This window comes from Triplophysa dalaica, chromosome 6 (genome assembly GCF_015846415.1).
Source record: "Triplophysa dalaica isolate WHDGS20190420 chromosome 6, ASM1584641v1, whole genome shotgun sequence".
Taxonomy (NCBI): Eukaryota; Metazoa; Chordata; class Actinopteri; order Cypriniformes; family Nemacheilidae; genus Triplophysa; species Triplophysa dalaica.
Window position 1 is genome coordinate 25,494,709 of NC_079547.1, and position 19,768 is coordinate 25,514,476.

The following is a 19,768-nucleotide window of genomic DNA, read 5'->3' on the forward strand; positions in this document are numbered from 1 at the left end:
CCTTCATGTTCAGGAGATTCTCATTCAAGTCTCAACATAGTCTCAGATGGTTCTCCTAAAATGGCTCACTGTAATTGTTGAAGCACATGAAGGGTCTGGAGGTGTAAAAATGAATGTCAATTGTCTGTATTATCTTCAAAAATATCGAATTTTGACTGCAGACGAGACAAATCTGACCTCAGTTTGACACACTGTTGACATGACACACATTTGTGAGATTTCTGACTCTGTTTCTCAAGAGAAATATCTGTGACTTACGCAAAAGTTCCCATTTGCTCTCCATTTCAACTCATTGATGTCTTGGAGAAATAACAGAGATATTTAAGAGATCTCACCTGTGATTGTCTTTGTCTGTATTGGAGATGCGCGTATTTAACCATTATTTTAATAAGGACCTCTTATTTCAAAGCTTACCTTGAATTCTGTAAAATGCGTGATGTTAAATGCACTTCAGATCAAAGAAGAATATTTAAATAGGCATCGAGATATTTGAGAGTCTATATATACACAACATGTCTGATGTATTTACATATATTTGAATAGCAAGGAGACGTTTGAAAACATTCAGACATATTTTATAACTGTGAAGCACTTTAAATAAGTATTTCACAACTGTTTGCTCTGGGATACAGACTGTACGTCTCTATATATCCACGTGTGTGTGTGTGCGTCTAACAGGAGAGTACCACGCTCCCACGAGTCCTCCGACTCCAGGAAAGGATCAGGACGGAGCTCCCGCTCGCCGCAGCTCAGATGTGAAGCTGAGAGGCCGGAAGCGGGCCAATGACCCCATACCCCCTCTGGACTCTGACATTGAGGTACAGATGCGGCTTTCATGGTGTTCCTTACACAATATCTTTCATTAACATTCCTCCGGCCCGTACCGCGGGGATTTACTTTCACCTCAAACAGACCCGTTCTGCAATAATGTCTGGCAACAACGCAACTTAAAACCGAGAGAACTGGACGAGGCATTTAAAGGAACAGCGCACAGGAGGGAACTAATGTTGTCGATGTCATCATTTGCATGTTGTTACAAACCTGTATGACCTGTATTTGTCCTGTACGTTTCCCACAAATTAGATTGTTGCAAATATATAAAATATATGTGGAACAATATGGTGGTTTTTATACACCACAAGTTTTGTGAAGCCATATGAACAGATTTACAAAAATATATATTGACGTGCCAATGGCTGCTTAAATATTACAGAAAATACAAAAGGGGTATTAAAACATATAAATGAGAGTGAACTATTATATGCACTTGATTTACGAATTGATTTATGAATTATTTCGTCTGTATGAGGTCATGCAACATAAAGTGCAGTGAAATAATAATACATATCATTACAGATTAAGGTAACCGTGGACAAATGTAAAGTCACTGCCTATAGTGTGATGTGAGATAAGGAAGCAAGCTCTGATTGGCTGTCTGCTGGTCATGTGAAATGAGGCTGAACAGACCAGCGTTTCTATCATAAACACAAGATTGAGATCATACACAGTGTTTTGGAGTAAATACAATACTTGACTAGTCAGGATTGTAAGATTTGCATCCATGCTCATGAAGTGTGTGTTTTTGTGTGTACGCAGAGAGTGTTTATTTGGGACCTGGATGAGACCATCATCATTTTCCACTCGCTCCTCACAGGGTCATTTTCCACACGCTTCGGCAAGGTACCAACCAGTTTTCCCACCCTCACACACGTGCTTCAGTTTGTGGATTTTTTTAAACACCACATAAAATGTTTACATTATGAGATTCATAATTCTTATGACAATCGTCTTTGTTTAAGAGAAAATTAAAAACTAGAAATATATTTATACAGACATTCTATATATATATACACTGTGTTCTCTATAAATATGTCTCCTCAAAAATCACTGACTTGACATTTTATTTGAATCTAAATAGGCCAAAAAAATCTGAGTGTTGTTTCCATGTGCTACTCTGTGACCAACGGGCTGGGCTGTTTGAATGGGTTGCCAGATCACAGCTCAAAAATCCTCCTGCAGTGAAGTTTGACAGTTTCCGGAGAACACATTTTTTTACCTTGTTATAGCAGTAAAATGCAATTTTTAAAACGGAAAACAGATTTTGTCGCTACAGTTTAATGGTAATGCACTCAGCAGACACTTTAACGTGGTGGAAGTAAAAAGCCATGAAGGACCTAATAAAGTTCTCGCTCCTCTACGGTCAAGCACATTTCTGTCATTCATACACCCGGTCTGATTGACAGCGCATGAACTTCTACGCAATCTCACAGCGGCTGATGGGAACAACTTCCATGTTTCTTTATCTTGGCCCGCAAACTGTTTGGAATTCCCACGATCCCTTGCGGATTCCACGTGACATATAGAAGACTCAAAGAAAAGCTCGAGTGTGCAGCACTTTAGATTTTCTTTTTGAAGACTGCAGAAATGTTAAGGTTTCAGATTCAGGACATGATAGAACGCTGCGATATAAGATTTTACTTCAGCAGAATTCCACTGCAGGGAGCAAATCTGCATATTGAAGTGAAATTGGTTTATTATTGGCTCGCAAGATAGATACGTACTGCATGTCAAGGCCATAAAGACATCACTGTAGACAACCAGTTTGGGTCGAGCAGGGCCTCAGGCAAACCCCGACTCAATAGAAAACCACTGCGGGTGTGGAAAGACACATGGTTTTTAAATGAGTTTAAAGCTGATCTCAACGCCACAGCGAGTCAGAGTTCTGCTCTCCCATTAGAAGTCTCATTTATCACTGAACCATATGTATAGACACATACCTCAGCGTGGGACTTTAGACTTCAGGCTACGTTTTCACAATCGGATTATTCCTACAAAAGAGAAAAACATACATCACTGTCACACAACACTCAGCTTTCTCATTTTTTCATTACTTAAGCATCTTTCCTCACATTCTGAAATAATCTGCATTTAATTGTCTACAAATAATATCAAATAGTAAACAATAAACCAAACCCCATGCAAAACAAATTAAATTGCATTATATTTGGACGATGTTATCATGAATTTTGAGAAAGTAAATGACGAGTTTCAACTTTTGTATCATATTATCATGAATCGTCAAAAGAGAGAAGACGTTTTGAATTGATTTAGTTTGATATTACAACAAATTCTGAAAAAATAATGCACCAATATTTGGATAGTATTATTTTGCTAAAAAGGAAGAAAAACGGAAACAAAAAAGGCAAAGCTCCAACCCTTTTGACTCTCTATCGCCATCTCTGTTTGAAACAGAAAATTGCAGGTGATTTTACAAACTTAACATCAAATGAAATTCCTATGAAATCATCATTATTATAAACTTACCATTTACTTTTTAGATCATAATAGTCTGGTAACATCTCACATTTTAAATAAATGTGCTACTCAACAGGCACCAACCATAACCGAAACAACTGAAACATTTACACGCAAGAAGTCAACAAAAAATCAAGTTGAGATGATTGAAATGTTTTGTTTATTTCTTCGTTTTTTGACGTCAAAAACACTAGGGATTACAACAGTAATGAATGCTTTCACAAGCATTCCTCTAGTTTAAGACGTTGTATGTTTTTTGTTCTGCATTCGAAGTGGTTCATTGATGTAGATTATGGGTTATTATCCTAATGAAAGCAGGAAAACCCCCTGCGTCAACTTTTGTGCCCACACCATTCACAAACAATGCTGGTTGTTAGAAGAGACGGATCAGAATTAATCTGATGTTAACCTCTCCCTGACACCTGCAGATTGACTGACGGCCAAGTGTTGCCATCAGAACACGCGCCAATGAGCAGAACAGAAAACAGTTTATAAATGCAGAGCTTCTGATTGAAGGCGCTGTGACTGATAATGAGGTGCAGAGTGATTCACATTCCTGCGGTACACAAACCTGTCGTACCACACGCTGACACTCAGAGAAAGATCATGAATTATCACCTGTCAATCATGTGAGCAGGTAACTGGACGTGTTTTTTCCTTCTGTTGCAGGACTCCGCCAAAGCCGTCTCTCTTGGCCTGTGGATGGAAGAGACGATCTTCAACTTGGCCGACTCGCGTCTGTTTTTCAATGACCTGGAGGTGAGAAATGAATTCATCCAACACCACGCTGTCAGGGCTACCATCCGACGATAACGGCAGGTCATTGTGTTGCGGGACCTAGGTTTGCCCTGCGTGGGAATAAAGCGAGGATTAGATTCTTTAAAAGCCCTGACAACGTTTGAGGCTTTAATTATGGGTGTGTGGCCGACGGCGAAAAGAAAATTTGTCCCGGGGTGGAACAGCAGCTCGCAGGGGTGGAGCGCACACACAACATTATTTGCCCAGCGGGTTTTTCTGTGTAAGCGCCACTCGGATTGTCCACGACGTCTCTTAGCATTCAACAGCTGCTTGTGTTTTCTATTTAAAGGCATAAGAAAACGCCGTAGGCAAATTTTCGCATGGGCGTTGAACTACTTCTGCAAGTGATTGATGGTTTAATTTTGCTCATTTTGTACTTTAATTAATCACTGATGCTACAGAGAAAAATTTATATCTGCAAGAGACGCTCTTCACAAAACAGTTTAGAATGTAAACATTTGAACATCTTCCAAACTCGCCTTGAGACGGCATTCACAACGCGAACACTGAACAAAAGCCATCGCAAAAAAAACACTCTCAAAAATAAAGGTGCTACATAAGGTTCTTTGATGCCGTGGAAGAACCGTTTTTGTCTAAATGGTTCCATAAAGAACCTTTTAACATCTGAAGAACCTTTTTGTCTAGCAAAAGGTTCTTTCTGGCGAAAATGGTTCTTCAGATTGTGAAAAGGTAAGAAAGAGATGGTTCTTTGACTGAATGGTTCTTTGTGGTACCAAAAACGCTTCTTTAATGGCATCGCTGTGAAAAACCTTAAAAGCACCTTAATTTTAAAGAGTGTAAGCTTTGTGATCAACACACGTTTATGATACATACACCTTTTCTCCATCAAGATAAAATTCACAAATAAACAAAAATTTTATACATTTTGAAGCTAAAATTCAATCGGCAGAAATAAAAGCTAACATCAGGTTACAAACAAGTTGCTCAACATCAACGTCACCACCGCCAAGCCTTTGACAACTGATGAATTTATGAACCTCCATCCACACTTTTTTGGAATCGTGTCCATTGGGTTGATCTTTAACACCTTCAATATCCTCAAATACGTCTGTAGTCCAATGTATCAAGCCACCACCTTTTCCAAGACATGTAAAAGTAATTAAAAAAACAAAAAAATTGTTTTGTAAAACAAAATATGAGAAATTTCTGAAGCTGACTGTATTATTACCTCATGAGCTCACCTTGTTTTAGGCATTTAAATGAAAAACCTACTGGGACGACGGAACCGAAAGTGCTAAATTGCAAACCTGTTCCCAAGTCTAGGCCTACAGAAAAAGAAAAAAGTAGGATCAGGTTGATATATTAATAACAATGTGAAAATTTTACATTATGTTCCAAAATGGAGCCTTGTGGTTGGAGGGAAGGGACTGATGACATCATCCAAACAGGAAAGTCATTCAGAGGTGAAGGAAGTTGTTGCATTTTGATGAAAGATAACACGGACAAACAGGAACATGTATGAGGAAAGTAAACATTGTTGAATTGGATTTCATGTTGACTTTGAGGCGGTTGATATGTATGTCTTCCTCCTAGCTGTGATCTAAAACACAGCTCGAGAGAACACGTGTAAAACACGCAGAGAAGAAGGACATCCTGTCAAAGAAAATCCTCCATGAGTAATTGTTTTCCATTGATTAGCGTAATTCAGTTTAAACGTCCGTACAAGCCAAATGTATTATCAAATTTGAACGTGTTTCTAAAAGCTTTGCTAAAACAACTTTTGGACAAGAGGACAAGATCATCATGTCAACTAAAGACCAGATGTCGTTCTCATAAATAGGACACATCAATTACTGTATTTTGGCAGCGTTAAGCTCTAACCCAGCCAAGATAAAAGCGGGCGTGAAGCTAATGTGTGGCGTTCATTAGCGTCCGGTATCAGGTTTAGATGTTGTGCCGTCTGCAGTCTCCCTATTTTTCTTTCCCTCCAGCTTAAAAGGCGCCAGGACGTCTTCGCAGTCTATTCTTGCCTTTTTGTTGTTAGACTTTTTTTGTAATATCTCTCTCTCTCCGCGCTGTTCCCTCGAGGCTGAGCGGAGGGTGGACCTGTCTCTACACAGTTCATCACTCTGCCCGGCTGTAACAGATCCATCTCAAACATATCTGCTTTCCTTTCATTTCCCAGGAATGTGACCAGGTTCACATCGATGATGTGGCCTCGGATGACAATGGGCAGGACTTGAGGTACAGTATGACTTTCCTACGTCTAGCAAACACCATCATAATAAAACTAACATCATGAGCTTTAAAAAGATCCTTTTTCTTAAATGAACGGCACGCTGCAAACATGGCGAGTATTAAATGTTGATCATAGTTTAAACTCCAGCACTTGCTCCGGTTTCAGACATTTTACCACGGATGTTAATCTCACATTTTTATGGGATAATAAAAGGTTCTTCTACGGCATCCTAGAACCTTTTTAAGCACCTTTAATTTTAAGAGTGTCCAGTTTAAAAAAAAAGGTTTTTGCAACTAACAACCTTTTGTAAAACATAAAGGTTCTTCGGATGTTAAATGTTCTTTATGGAACCAATTAGACAAAAAAGGGTTTTTCTACGGCATCTAAGAACCTTTTGAAGCACCTTTAATTTCAAGAGTTAGAAATAAAGATGCTCAAAAAGGTTCTTCACAGCGATGCCATAGAAGAACCATTTAGTCAAAAGTTCATTAAAGAACCATCTCTTTCTTACCTTTTGGTAATCTGAAAACCTTTTATCACCATACAAAACCTTTTGTGAAACATAGAGGTTCTTTAAATGTCAAAAGTTCTTTATAGAACCAATGGAACAAAAAGTTCTTCTACGGCTTCTAAGAACCTTTTGAAGTACCTTTAATTTTAAGAGAGTGCATTCTTAAAAATAAAGATGCTCAAAAGGTTCTTCACAGCGATGACATAGAAGAACCATTTTTGTTTCCACAGAGAACCAATGAGTCAAAACCTTTTTCACCACAGAGAACCTTTTAAGAAACATTAAGGTTTTTCAAAAGTGTAAAAATTTCTAGTGGAACCATTTAGACAAAAATTGGGATCACAGAACCTTTCGAAGCACCTTTATTTTTAAGAGTGTACGCTGGTGCTGTTTTTTTATAAGAGAAACATTTTTCGAGCTTCTTCTCACAGTGACAGCTCCGACTGGTTCCAGACCTTTATGATAGACATTAATCACGTTTTAAGAGCGCGTCAACAGAAATATGAATGGAGTTTTGTGTGGCCGTACAGCGGTTTTGAACACGACCGTATGTGTCTGTACTTGCAGTACTTATAACTTTGGCACAGATGGCTTCCAGAGCCCAGCAGGTGGTGGCACGCTCTGTTTGGGCTCCGGCGTTCACGGAGGGGTCGACTGGATGAGGAAACTCGCCTTCCGCTACCGCCGGGTGAAGGAGATCTACAACACCTACAAGAACAACGTAGGAGGTGAGAGCTGAAGTTCTCGGTTATATTTCATTTATATACTGTATCCACGTAGTCTCACACATTTCTCCTAAAACTTCTTAAGAGTGATAAGAAATGTTTGAGTTCATATTGCGATCTTCAGTAATATTGACTTTTGATTGCAGACGAGACAAATCTGAACTCGTTGAGAAATATATGAGACGCACTTGAGACTTAAGCAATCGTTTCCATTTGCTCTCCATTTAATCTCGTCGGTGTCTATGAGAAATAATTGAGATAAAAAAGAGATATCATCTGTGATTTTTGTGTACTGTAGGTTTGTTGGGCAGTCCGAAGCGAGAGGAATGGTTACAGTTAAGACGGGAAATGGAGGTTTTGACAGACCTGTGGCTCACACAGGCACTGAAGGCTCTTGCTCTCATCAACTCCAGGTGACACATCACCACCGCATCCTCATAAATTACCGCAATCTATCAAATAAATATTCCATGTCAGTAAAAAACAAGAATTGATGTTTGATTAACAAAATTTGGGAATCTTACCTGAAGCCATCTCTAAAGGATTAAAGGTCCCTCTACCTCCCCTGCTCCTCTCCCTGAACTCAATTCTCTAGCAGGACATTCAGCTGTTTTATTAATAATGAAACTGAACACTTCAAAACTGCAAAAAATCAAGGTCCACACCATAGCCTACGTCTATTATAAACACCTAAGTGTCGGTTAAGTTTAAGTGCTAATAAGTAAACCAATATCCTTCATATAAGGTATCTTCAAAATAACAGATAAATAAATAATGTTTAATGAAATTAAAAAGTCAAATCTTTTTTTGCACTGGAGATTCTGGTTTTCGCCTCGTTGCCTGCTGCACGTTTTCATGTCACATATAAACCACCAGCGATTGACAAATACCTGATAATGCACTCGCATTCAGAAGCCATGTTAACAAGTTTCAGTAAATACGGGCAAAATCCACAAGATGTAGTAGCTTCAATGAAGAGGTTTGTGAGGGACTGTTTTTTTAGTCCCACTCCCGCCCGCGACAGCCACATTTTATTCCTCACCCACCCGCTCACGCTGAAAATTCACCTGCTATATGCTTAGAATGGTTTTTGTCCTGACCCGACGGATGCCGTTTAATTTAGATCAAGTTTCCAGATCTCACATTTAAGATCTCAAATTTAAATTTCTCCCATAACAAATATAAAATACGTTATACAAAAACTTTTTTTATCGTCTTGTAAAATATAACATCTAACACAATAAGCAAAATATGAACAAACGAAACCCTTTGGCTTATAGCTGGCTCCTGAAAAATGAACCACATTTTTTAACCAAACTATTTATCATCCATGAAAGAAACGTCCTGATAACGTCTCCCCTTTAAAAAACAGGAACGCTCTCTCTCTCTTCTCTAGGGTGCACTCGGCGACCTGCCCGCTCTGTCTGGGGTCTGACGCGTGCAAATTATACATAAAACTGTGTAAGAACTGGTCCACGCGCGCAGCACATCCACAACACAGTCCTCAGATCAAGCTCTACGTGTGGTCAGATAGAAAGATGTCGGGAGTGGGTACCTGTCCAAAGACCCACTACGGTCCATAGTACCAGAGTTTTATCCCAAAACTGCAACCCGCGCCGTAAGAGTCCATATCAGGTCCTGCTAGTCCTGCGGGAGAGCTGCGGGAATCCAGACATCAAAATGCCCTTTAAATGGCAATATTCCTTCTTATGAGGCAGAAATAAACCGCTGCAAAAAAGTTAGGTGCCATGCAAAATTTGCCTACAATGCACAACAATGAAAAACATCTGTCAGTTGTGTTGACTGACATCATTGTCTACGTGACTAACAATTAAAAAGGTTGATGGAATGCAAGAACACATCATGTGTAGATGAAATAGTGACTCGGTTTATAATAATGCAATTAAAATGTCAGTCAAGCAGAGACGTCTTGCCAGACGCTTTAAAAATGACAAACGTTTATTTGTTTGTTTTTGTTCAACTGAGAGATGAGTTTAAATGATTTCTAAACTTCTCAAAATATTCCTTTACCAATAGATTTTTGATACAGCAAGTTACAACAGTTTTCAGTCAATCAGATGGAATGGATTTGGCAAACGTGACCTTTTTCATATAACAGATTGATGATCCTGTCGATTTGATTGTCTTGTCTTGATTGCCAAGATGTATCTGTCCTTCATCCTCAACCGTTTTACAGTTCCTGTCTTTATATCCTAACGGAAAAATGAGTCATGCTTTTTTCAAAGCTCTAAGACTTTCTTTCCTCAGCTAAATCAAATCTCAGAGCAGTTATTACAACATCACCTTTTATTATCTAACCCGGATGAAAAGATGAAAACGTGACCTAATCATTATGTGACATATTTATTTTTACTCCTCAGACCAAACTGCGTAAATGTGTTGGTCACCACCACGCAACTCATTCCAGCGCTCTCTAAAGTTCTTCTCTACGGTCTCGGAGGAGCGTTTCCAATCGAGAACATCTACAGTGCCACTAAAACAGGTCGGCTATCTCTACAGTCTCTGCGTTTCTCTTAAACAGGGTGAAAACTCAAGTGTAACGTGTTTTGTTTTCAATGTCACAGGTAAAGAAAGCTGCTTCGAGCGAGTGACTCAGAGGTTCGGCCGGAGAGCCGTGTATGTGGTGGTTGGAGATGGTGTAGAGGAGGAGACGGTCGCAAAGAAGGTAAAGTAAAATAACAAAAGCTATTAAAGATGTTGAGAGCAAAACACATTTTTGTCAACCCACAAAACAACAAAAAAAGTATATTAGGTGTTTCTAAGAATTTATCAGATCTTGTAAGATTGCTCCATTTTATACCTTTTATTTTATTCAACCTTTCTTCATAAACACAACACTTTTGCTTATTTTTTATTATAATAAAATGAATTGTTGAATAAATAAACAAAGAACAAAAGTTAATCCAAAATAACTCAAATAGAAAAAAAATCAAATCAAATGTAAAAAAGATCAATTTTCAGGAAGTTGGAGTAGATTATACTTGGGCTGTGAGATATTGATGAAAAATGCGATATCCATGGCATGCTAAATAATGCAATATAATGCGATATGTGATACAATAATGGTTTAAGTGTGTGAAATATATATTAAAAACTGAAAATTATATACCTATTTCACATTAATTCTGATTATAAATTATCTTCCACACATCAGACACAGTCTCTCTGCTATACATATGCAAACACTGATACAGAAGCACTAACGGTTTCAGGTTTTCACACACATAATTAAAACTTAAATATATTCGTTTAACATTTAAAAAAAAGGTTCTGTTAGTTGTATTTTGTTCAACCATAGTGCAGTGTTAAAAAACGTAAACAGGGGGTTCTTCAGGACCAGCGTAAGTTCAGCGTTGTTTACGTCATCCAGAGTGGTCTATACATTATGGGGTAATTTTTTTATTATTATTATTATTATCGCAAACTGTTGCTCATTTCGATATGTTGCTCAGGCCTAGATTATACCATTCTGGTACGTAAAATATGTGTCAACCATTGTCTTATTAAATGTATTATATAAATTTAAATCCAAGTCATGCACAAATAAATAACAAAACAAATAGTAGAAAACAAATAATGTTGAAAACTAGGATACTGTCATGCTTGCAGTGATAAAGAAGAGACCAGAACAGAATAAAACTTCATTTGAATAGTATTAAAAACCATGAAAAGAAATCCAGCACTCATGAACAATGTTAATAATTATAAAATGTTTTTTACTGTAAAGGATTAACAAGTTTACCTTCTTGTGATGTGCAGAAGAACATGCCCTTCTGGAGAGTGACGTGCAGGGCCGATCTGGAGGCGTTGAGTCATGCACTTGAGTTGGACTACCTCTAGAGAGCAGCATCTGCTCGCCCAAACTCCACACGCCCGCTGCGTCTCACACACAGAAATCACATGACCAAGCCAAGAACTGCAGGACCAATCAGCAGGGAGCGGCTATCTAACTTGAAACATTTGCTTCAAATCTATCCAAGAAAAACATTTTTGGTCTCTTCTCGCTTTCCACCTGAGACATCTTTGCTTTCTTAGATTTTTTCTCTTAACCACGGCACTGCACTGAAAACAGCGATGTGAGATTCCTCGTAAAGATAAGACCTCAAGGCAATGTTCGGTTCAGCATACTAACATACGACTAGTATGCCATTTGTGAGCAGGATGTGTACGTCTGCATGCACTGACGTGTCTGTTTCACCTAGACGTGCAGTGTACACTAGAGAATACTGTGTGTGATACGGTATCCCATGATGCAAAGCCCTTGACTTGACTTTCCATTTCTGTCCTTCTACTTGGTTTTTTGTTTAGACTGTTAGAAGTCACGTACAAAACTAGATGGAGCTAAAATGACATTATGTGGTCGTGTGATAACAGGGATGCATACTACTGTTTGACATGTTTATTAGCGTTTACGGTTTCACATACTTCTGTATAAAAATGAGCAGTATACAGTGTATACTTGCAGCGTCTAGTAATATTCCATTCTGAACATAGCTGTAGATCAAAATCATATGTGAAAGGTGTGCGTAGCCATTCAGTGTGACTATAGCAAAAGGAAAAACAGGGGTGTACAAAGAGTTTAGCATAGAAAACAAATTAATATGTTTTGTTGTTTTTTACCAAGAGCTATGGGAATCTTAACTAAATCCAAGAGTGAAGAAGAACGTTCATATGAGACTTTAGTGTAAATTAAAATCATTGTAACCGGTTGTTTATTACATATAAATAATATACTAAATTGAATGAATATTTCACTGTACTTCAAAGCAAACCAACGACTGAGTTAATGTTTAGAAATGAAGATATATGCTATTGTACTAAAACCATAGCAAAACTAACCCCACACATGTCTTTTGATGAATACAAAGTATTGTAAATGAAGATTCATCCAGAGAAACAGAAAACCAACCAAAAACAGCCAAAAGCTACTGACACAATTCCATCAATTTAAGCATCTCTCCCATCACACGTCTTTCTGTAATACTGTCTTTATAGACAGATGTCTCTCTCTCTCTCTCTCTCTGTGCCTGGAACACTACGTGGATTTTTACTGGATGTATATTTCTTTTATCCGCTGAGGTTTATATGTACTGTTTTATCTACTGCCCTGATCATGCGTCACCTGTGCGGTTGTTCTCTGACCTGCATGTGCTTGTTCACACAACCTGCTCTTTTACTATGATTTGTATATAAGGTTTTATTGTTGATTTGTTTCTGGGCTTACTATAATAGAATAAAGATAAATTAATTTCATCCTCAAGCTCTCTTTCTTAAAGTGATGTCTGGAATAAAGTGAAGTTTTTAGTGATAGGGATCTCATAAATAAATCATATTTCACACCAAAATCAAAATGGATTTTTTCTTTATTAGCATTATTATTAACTAATAAATCCATCCCTCCTTCAAAATATCATTTAAATTGTGTTAAAATTTCAAATATTAAGGAAAAAAGGTTTATATGTTCCTCAAAATATAATTCCCATTGATTTGGGCTGAAACATAACTTTTCATGTTTTTGACAGGCTATTGAAATTTACTCAGATTTAAAATTATTAGTTTGTTAATAAAACAAAATACAAGAAAAAATGATCAGACTATATCAAGTCTTTAGATACGGTGTTATATGGACAAGTCATAGCAATAAATACAAAATATTCAGAATATGTCTGGGCAATAATTATAAATAATCTTACATGATACAGACTCAAGGCATTAACATAAATGAATTTGCGCCATATGCTTTAAATTCTGAAGACTGAGAAGTCTGGATCCTCAAAAACACATAAACACTTACACAATATGCCTATTCTATCATCCTATCATTATTTACTATTCTTTTGAGTTATCCAGATGATTTACTATTAGAAAAAATAGTACTAAAATGCAGAAGAATCCGTTTAAAGTCACTGGTTGAAAAGTCTGAGATCATGTATAAAATGTAAGAATTAATATTAAGTCAAGTATATATTGTATTAAGATAAAACTGTCTGAATTGGGATACTAACAACGTCAAGTCCTTTGTTCAAAATTTCAGTCTAGTGGGAATAAGGTGGATCAAAAGCTGATCATTTAAAAAAATAAATATTTATAACATTACAAAAGTTAAACTAGAATTTCTACTTGAATACAATTGAATTAGAGAGGTGATCTACTACTTTTGATGAATGTCCAAGAAGGCTTCAAATAAATGTGCAAATGTAGTAGAATGTTTCCAATGTCAGTGCTGCCATCTGCAGGAATTTGAGCCTTGTTGCACCCGCTCGTCTTCATAACATCCCCATTATTTGTTTAAGAACCTCTTTCTATATGACCCTTGACCCTTTGGCTCTGTAATCAGCAGTCTGCACATATGGTCAATGAACTTTTTCACCTTGAGTTTGTGCCACATAGTACAGCACACGAGCCGCCAATAAACACAAGCTGCCCCAGATCACAGTCATTGTGTGCTCAACGCTTATTTGACCAGCTAATGTTGACAGATAATAGGCCGACGCTCCAACAGGAATGTTTGGATGAGCTACGTTCCCCCGCGACCCACCGCAACGCAACCTTTGATGCCCACACTCCTGTTGTGCCCTCCAGTGGGTTTTATCTCAAAGCAAATGTCAACGACTCACCTCGCGGGGTTTGTTTTTCAAGTGAAGGTGTAGCGGAGTTCACCAGGGCTATCCGGCAGCCATTTATACCCATCGGGTAATATCTGCCTTGTGTTATATCTGAATTTGTTTAATACGTCATATGAGACAATGGCCTACCTTAAATTTTATTTAAAAACAAAAACAAGCAGGCAGAGGGATTAGAGAACTTTCTCTGTAAAGGAAACTGGAATTTTGTCTCCTGAAAAACTTGCCGGCAGGATTTTGAAGTTTTTCCCCTCTGATGTATTCGCTCGAATTAAAATTATATTGAGTAGATGTTTTTCCCCAAATCTTATTTTATATTGGAGATTCATTTTTAAAGATTAATATGTGTTAAAACTTTGCTTTAAAAGTCTTAAAGATATGTTTTTTATTAAATCTTCATAATAGCCTACCTATAATCTATTTCTATTCAGATCAAAGTTAAATTTGATACTTAATTTCCTTTGTAGATGTTTACAAAAATCGTATCTTAAAGCAGTTAAAGTGTCTAAATAAAATGAAAAAGGGAAGAAAACAAAAAAATGGAAGCTGTGTTAAGAAATATTCAACTTTCTTAAATTTCATACATGAGAACTTAAATGACCAAAATTATTTTTAAAAGCCATATCGACTCTTGAATTTAAAACCTAGTCATTTATAAATCCATGACATATATTTTTGGACCATTAGTCTAATATTTTTAGCTTTGAGACTACACCAAACATAACAACAACATTTCAATTGCGCATCGGTTTAAACATGTTTATTTGTCTAAACGTGCACATATAACCAGGATCACACACGATCGACTCTGTTGACCCTTGACGTCTTTGTCATCTAGCGTTCAGCATAACAAGTTTATGGATACAAAGTCCGGTGTGTGTCCAGAGTCCAGGTCGAGCGAGACCTTGAGGAAACGTTTCACCGAGGGTTGAAGAAGAAACGCAGAAGCAGCGCTGCTCTTGTGAACTTGATCACCCATCGATTACACAGACACACGGCAGAGAAGACAGTTCACTCACTCACATGGACTTGATGCACTCGACGCTCAGATGACGGACATGTACAATCAATCAGCAGATTTCATCTCATGAATTCACAACACATGCACTCTCACACCACAGGTGTGGCTTGATGCTTAACAGGTTCCTCACAGTGATGCCAGAGAACAGGGCTTCTCAACGTTTTTGACTTCAAGGCCCACCGCTTTATGCAACAATATTCACACACAAAAACTCAAAACTTTTATTTCAGCTGGAAAAGTGCTTATTCCATGTAAATATTGACAAATTATAAACAAATCTTTTTTTGGTTGTTGTTTTAAAATATATTTCAACGCTCGTTTTGTCTCATTTTAAATAAGTAGTCATCCTGAGGCCCCCTTGGTGGTAGGCTGTGGTCCCCTTGTGTTTCACCAAAGGGGCAATCTTCCGGTCTCTCTCTGAAACCAACACGGATGACTGTTCATCGACTGGCCACTAGAGGCTGACTCCAAAACAGAGCAGAATCTCATTGAGCCCCATGTTAAAATGGCAAACTTTACAGCACAAAAATATATGTTTACAGTCTGGTACAAAAACATATGATGGTCTATATAGGTAATTTTGCACATCATGACAACTGTGAGGGGAGGTGAATTTTCTTTAGCAAATTAGGTACGTGGCCACTTGAGTGACAAGTGGTTTCAACATGGCGATGGCCGGCTCCGCCTACTTAAGGCTTCGTTTTTACTCTTCACCAGAGCCAGAGAGTTCTGCCAACGGTAGTCCAAATCGCTGGAGCGTCACGTGATTCATGGAGCCTTCAGATAGTTCCAGGAAGTTATGTTTTCTCTTTAAATGCTTTATTTCTTACATTTTTTTATTCATTAAATGGCTCTCATCTTCAAATGGGCTAGAAGTTTACCTCAGTTGGTCTGTTTAGTCGCAGCTGCATGCGTTAATTGTAACTTCCGGGAACAATTGGAACTGTTAAAAAACTGTTCCATTGGCGTCAATATAGAAGACGCGACTCTCTCTATCATTGGCTCTGCTCTTCACAAACCTTTGTGTTATGTTACGGACACTACGTCCATATTTTATACAGTCTATGCAAATACATCACTTCTAATATCCTCAATTTTTACGTGTACCTAGCTGCAGCGGCAGAGACGGATTATGACTTGACAGGTCCCGGGGCCAGTAACCTCCAATGCTCCCCTCACACAATTTTTCCGTTCTTTCCCTTAGCTGCGCATTCACAGAGTTATAGAAAGTGAAAGTTAGGATCATTTTTATAAGTTAAATTTAATTTAATAAGTTGAAGTAACAAAAAAGCATATGTTGCTATGATTTGTTGATCCTTTCATTTTTTATAGGGTACCCACAGAGGTCTTGTATAGGCTATAGAACCCATATATTAAACAAATATAAAGATTTGTTTTCATTGTTGTTGGGTTCTCTGTACCAAACTGGATGGGGCAACCTTGAAGCTCAGGGTCCCCTCAACTCATGGTAGTCAAGGGCCCCTGGGCACTGGCCCCATTCGTCCAGTCAGTAATCCATCCCGGTGCATAGGACACATTTAAACGACTTTACTTGGACCCATTGTGCGAGCTGTCTCTTCGATACCGCGTGGGTTATACACATGTTGCTACTGATTGGGCTGACATTCTTGACACAGCTACCAAGCAAGAGAAAACATATTACAAACCCTGTTGCAGTCTGTTGCAAACCGTTGAGTTTGAACATGCCACAGGTGCTTTGTTGTCGGAAAAACTCTAGAATCATGCTTACGTTTGTTTAAAGTTTTGAGAGAGTTGTAAATTATGTAAACTGAATTATTGGTCTTCATTTTTAAAAAAAAAACATTTTGTTAACAAAAAATATAAAAAAGTACTTTTCATACTTAAGAACAATTTTTAGCTGATACTCAAAGACTTTTACTCAAGTGACGTCTTACTCAAAAAGGTGATTTTAACTTCTACCAAAGTAGTTTTCTTGCAAGATATTTGTACTTTACTCAAGTATTGATTTGAGTAAAACACAACAAAAACAACAGGTTTACAATTATAACCTATGCTGTGATATAATACTCATTCGCACCAAAGCTTTCTAAAAGTAAATGAAACGCACAGACCTTTTAAAAAAGCGGAAGGTGCGACAAATCACCTGAAAACTGTGGGTTGTAAATTTACCTTTCCCAAAGCTAAACCAACTAATCCTTCCGTTTGTGAAGCATCAAGCGTCTGTAACTTTGCTAATTGCTAGCGGCTTCCCTCCACACGTATAGAAACATTAATACGCTGCGTAGTGACGCATCAAGACAACAACCGGACTAGGCTCATATTTTTATACAAAGTAAACACATAGGCTACCATTTGTCATTTCCACTCTGTTTATAAATCTTTAAACGTTTAAACATTTTATTAATTATTTTCAGGGGGGCACAACAACTCTGTGGGGGGCCCTGGATTTGAGGAACTTGACATATCACTGCAAAACAGTGAAAACAGAAAGGTTCTTTGGATGTTAAAGGTTCTTTATTGAACCATTTAAATAAGTTATTTTATGGCATTGTGAAGCTCCTTTATTTTTAAGAGTGTGAACTCTTAGCACGCATCCCAATAGCACGCATGCAGATTTTCAGCCAGACCAGAGACTCTCCACACATCGGACAAATATTTGATAAACTCCAACAGCTCATAAACCATCATTAATGGAACATTCACAACATTGCTTTCTTTTAATATTTAAAGACATATGTTAAAGGTTAAATGTTTACATTTACATGTAGTCAACTTACAGATGAGGTAAACAATGGACGCAATTGGCACAACATAAGGACAATAAAAAGCATAAGTGCAGTAAAACTTGTCTCATATTGGATACCACAGTTTACAAAGCTACGCTTTTTTTTAAAGATGAAAAATGTAGAAAAGAGATCCAAACTAATCGGTCAGGTGCTGACGTGAGAGATGTGTTTTCAGCCGATAATGATGGCTACAGAATCTGCTCGTAGCGTGTATATTCGAAAACTGCAATCTGTAACTTTTGGATCTCTATCACCATCTCTATTGGAAACATAAAAAAGCAGGTTAATTATGTTTCTTTGTGTTCAAGCCTGTAAAAAAATCTGACTCGACAGCTCAACGTATTTATTGTTTTTATGCACCAAGCTTACCTTTGTGAATCAGGTTAAAATTAGAAAAAAAAATATGTTCTTGCTCAATGACTGATTTTCTTTAGTTTCAATCCAATATTGAAAAGGAAGGAGTTTATTAATGAAATATTTATTTATTGACTTCTACCTATGAATTTACAAGCATGTTGTGCAAGCTTGAATTCTTCTGCATGATAAAAACCAATGTTTGTGTGCTACAGTCAAACAGCACATCTTGTTATAAATGCCTTTGTGAAGTACTCCTACAGTTCCTACAGTACTTAAACAATCATTAAAGCAATATTGACAAATATTGCCATATTTTAATGTTAAGACATATGTTAAAGGTTAAATGTATACTTTTGGATCTCTTTCAACATTTTTATTGGAAACATATAAGGATGCAGGTTAATTACGTTCCTTTTTGTGTTCAAGTCAGCAAAATCCGAACCGACAGTTCAACTTATTTGTTTTTTATAAAATAAGAAAACACTTTTTATGTACTTGCCCAATGACTGATTTTTGCTTAGTTTCAATCCAAAAGTCATAGACTGCAGCTTTGATCAAGTTAATTTTTTTATCTGTCCCCGGGACCATATTGAAAAGGAAGGAGTTTTTTGATAAAAGACTGTCAGAATTATATATTTATTGCCTTATATTCCCGGCAGACTGTCTGGGGTGGTTGTTAGATTGGTATCCAGGGCATTGCTATGCAGCTTAAACTATGCTATCTTTGGTTGCTAGGGTGAAGGCTAGCTATGATGAGTACCGTTTAAATAACAATGGAATTAAAGTGAAATGTTGGATGCATTTCAATGTACAATAGTATACATTTTCATTGTGCAAAACATCCCTTCTCTTTTCCTTTAGTTCTGGGATCACTAAACTAGAATGTGACCGTTTTGGTGACACTCACCCAACCATGATTCATTTTGACACAAGGAATGTTGAAATGGGGTAAACAGACCCATAAAAGAGTACGAGAGGCTGGTATAAGTCACAGGGTGCAGCCGGTGGTGATTCAGAGGTTGTATAGTAGTTGGAGTTTAGCCCTCAGAACACAGGCACTCATTTGAACCCAAACTCTGTTCTTCACCCAACAACAAACCAGCGCTGACTGCTCACACATACATAAAACATCCAGCGCTGATGAAATACAAACATTAATTCAACTAGATTTCAACTTTCTTTTGCTTGAGTGGCGTTCGCTCACTGCCATAGTGCTTTAGTTTGCAAGGGATGCTGTTGCCAAATACTTAGAAGACATCACAAACATGTGGAGACCGTACAACTAAATGATATGGTTAAAGGGATAACGCATCCCAAAATGAGAATTCCTTCATCATTTATTCATCTCATGTCATGTCCTGTGCGAGTTTCTTCAGCAGAAGACATTTCTCAAAATATCTTCTTGGAACAACATGAGGGTGAATAAATG

At 37.6% G+C, this 19,768-nt stretch overlaps 1 protein-coding gene across 1 annotated transcript in view; it reads left to right on the forward strand.

Moving 5' to 3' along the window:
- The window catches only part of eya2 (EYA transcriptional coactivator and phosphatase 2), a 29,805-nt gene extending 16,931 nt beyond the window's left edge, over positions 1-12,874 (forward strand). Inside the window, exons 8-16 of the mRNA XM_056750386.1 lie at positions 679-818; positions 1,597-1,680; positions 3,985-4,074; positions 6,260-6,318; positions 7,392-7,552; positions 7,848-7,962; positions 9,931-10,052; positions 10,135-10,235; positions 11,330-12,874. Coding sequence (XP_056606364.1) covers positions 679-818; positions 1,597-1,680; positions 3,985-4,074; positions 6,260-6,318; positions 7,392-7,552; positions 7,848-7,962; positions 9,931-10,052; positions 10,135-10,235; positions 11,330-11,410 — 953 coding nt within the window. The 3' untranslated portion in view covers positions 11,411-12,874. The remainder of the gene's footprint in view (positions 1-678; positions 819-1,596; positions 1,681-3,984; positions 4,075-6,259; positions 6,319-7,391; positions 7,553-7,847; positions 7,963-9,930; positions 10,053-10,134; positions 10,236-11,329) is intronic.
- The last annotated feature ends 6,894 nt before the right edge of the window (positions 12,875-19,768 follow it).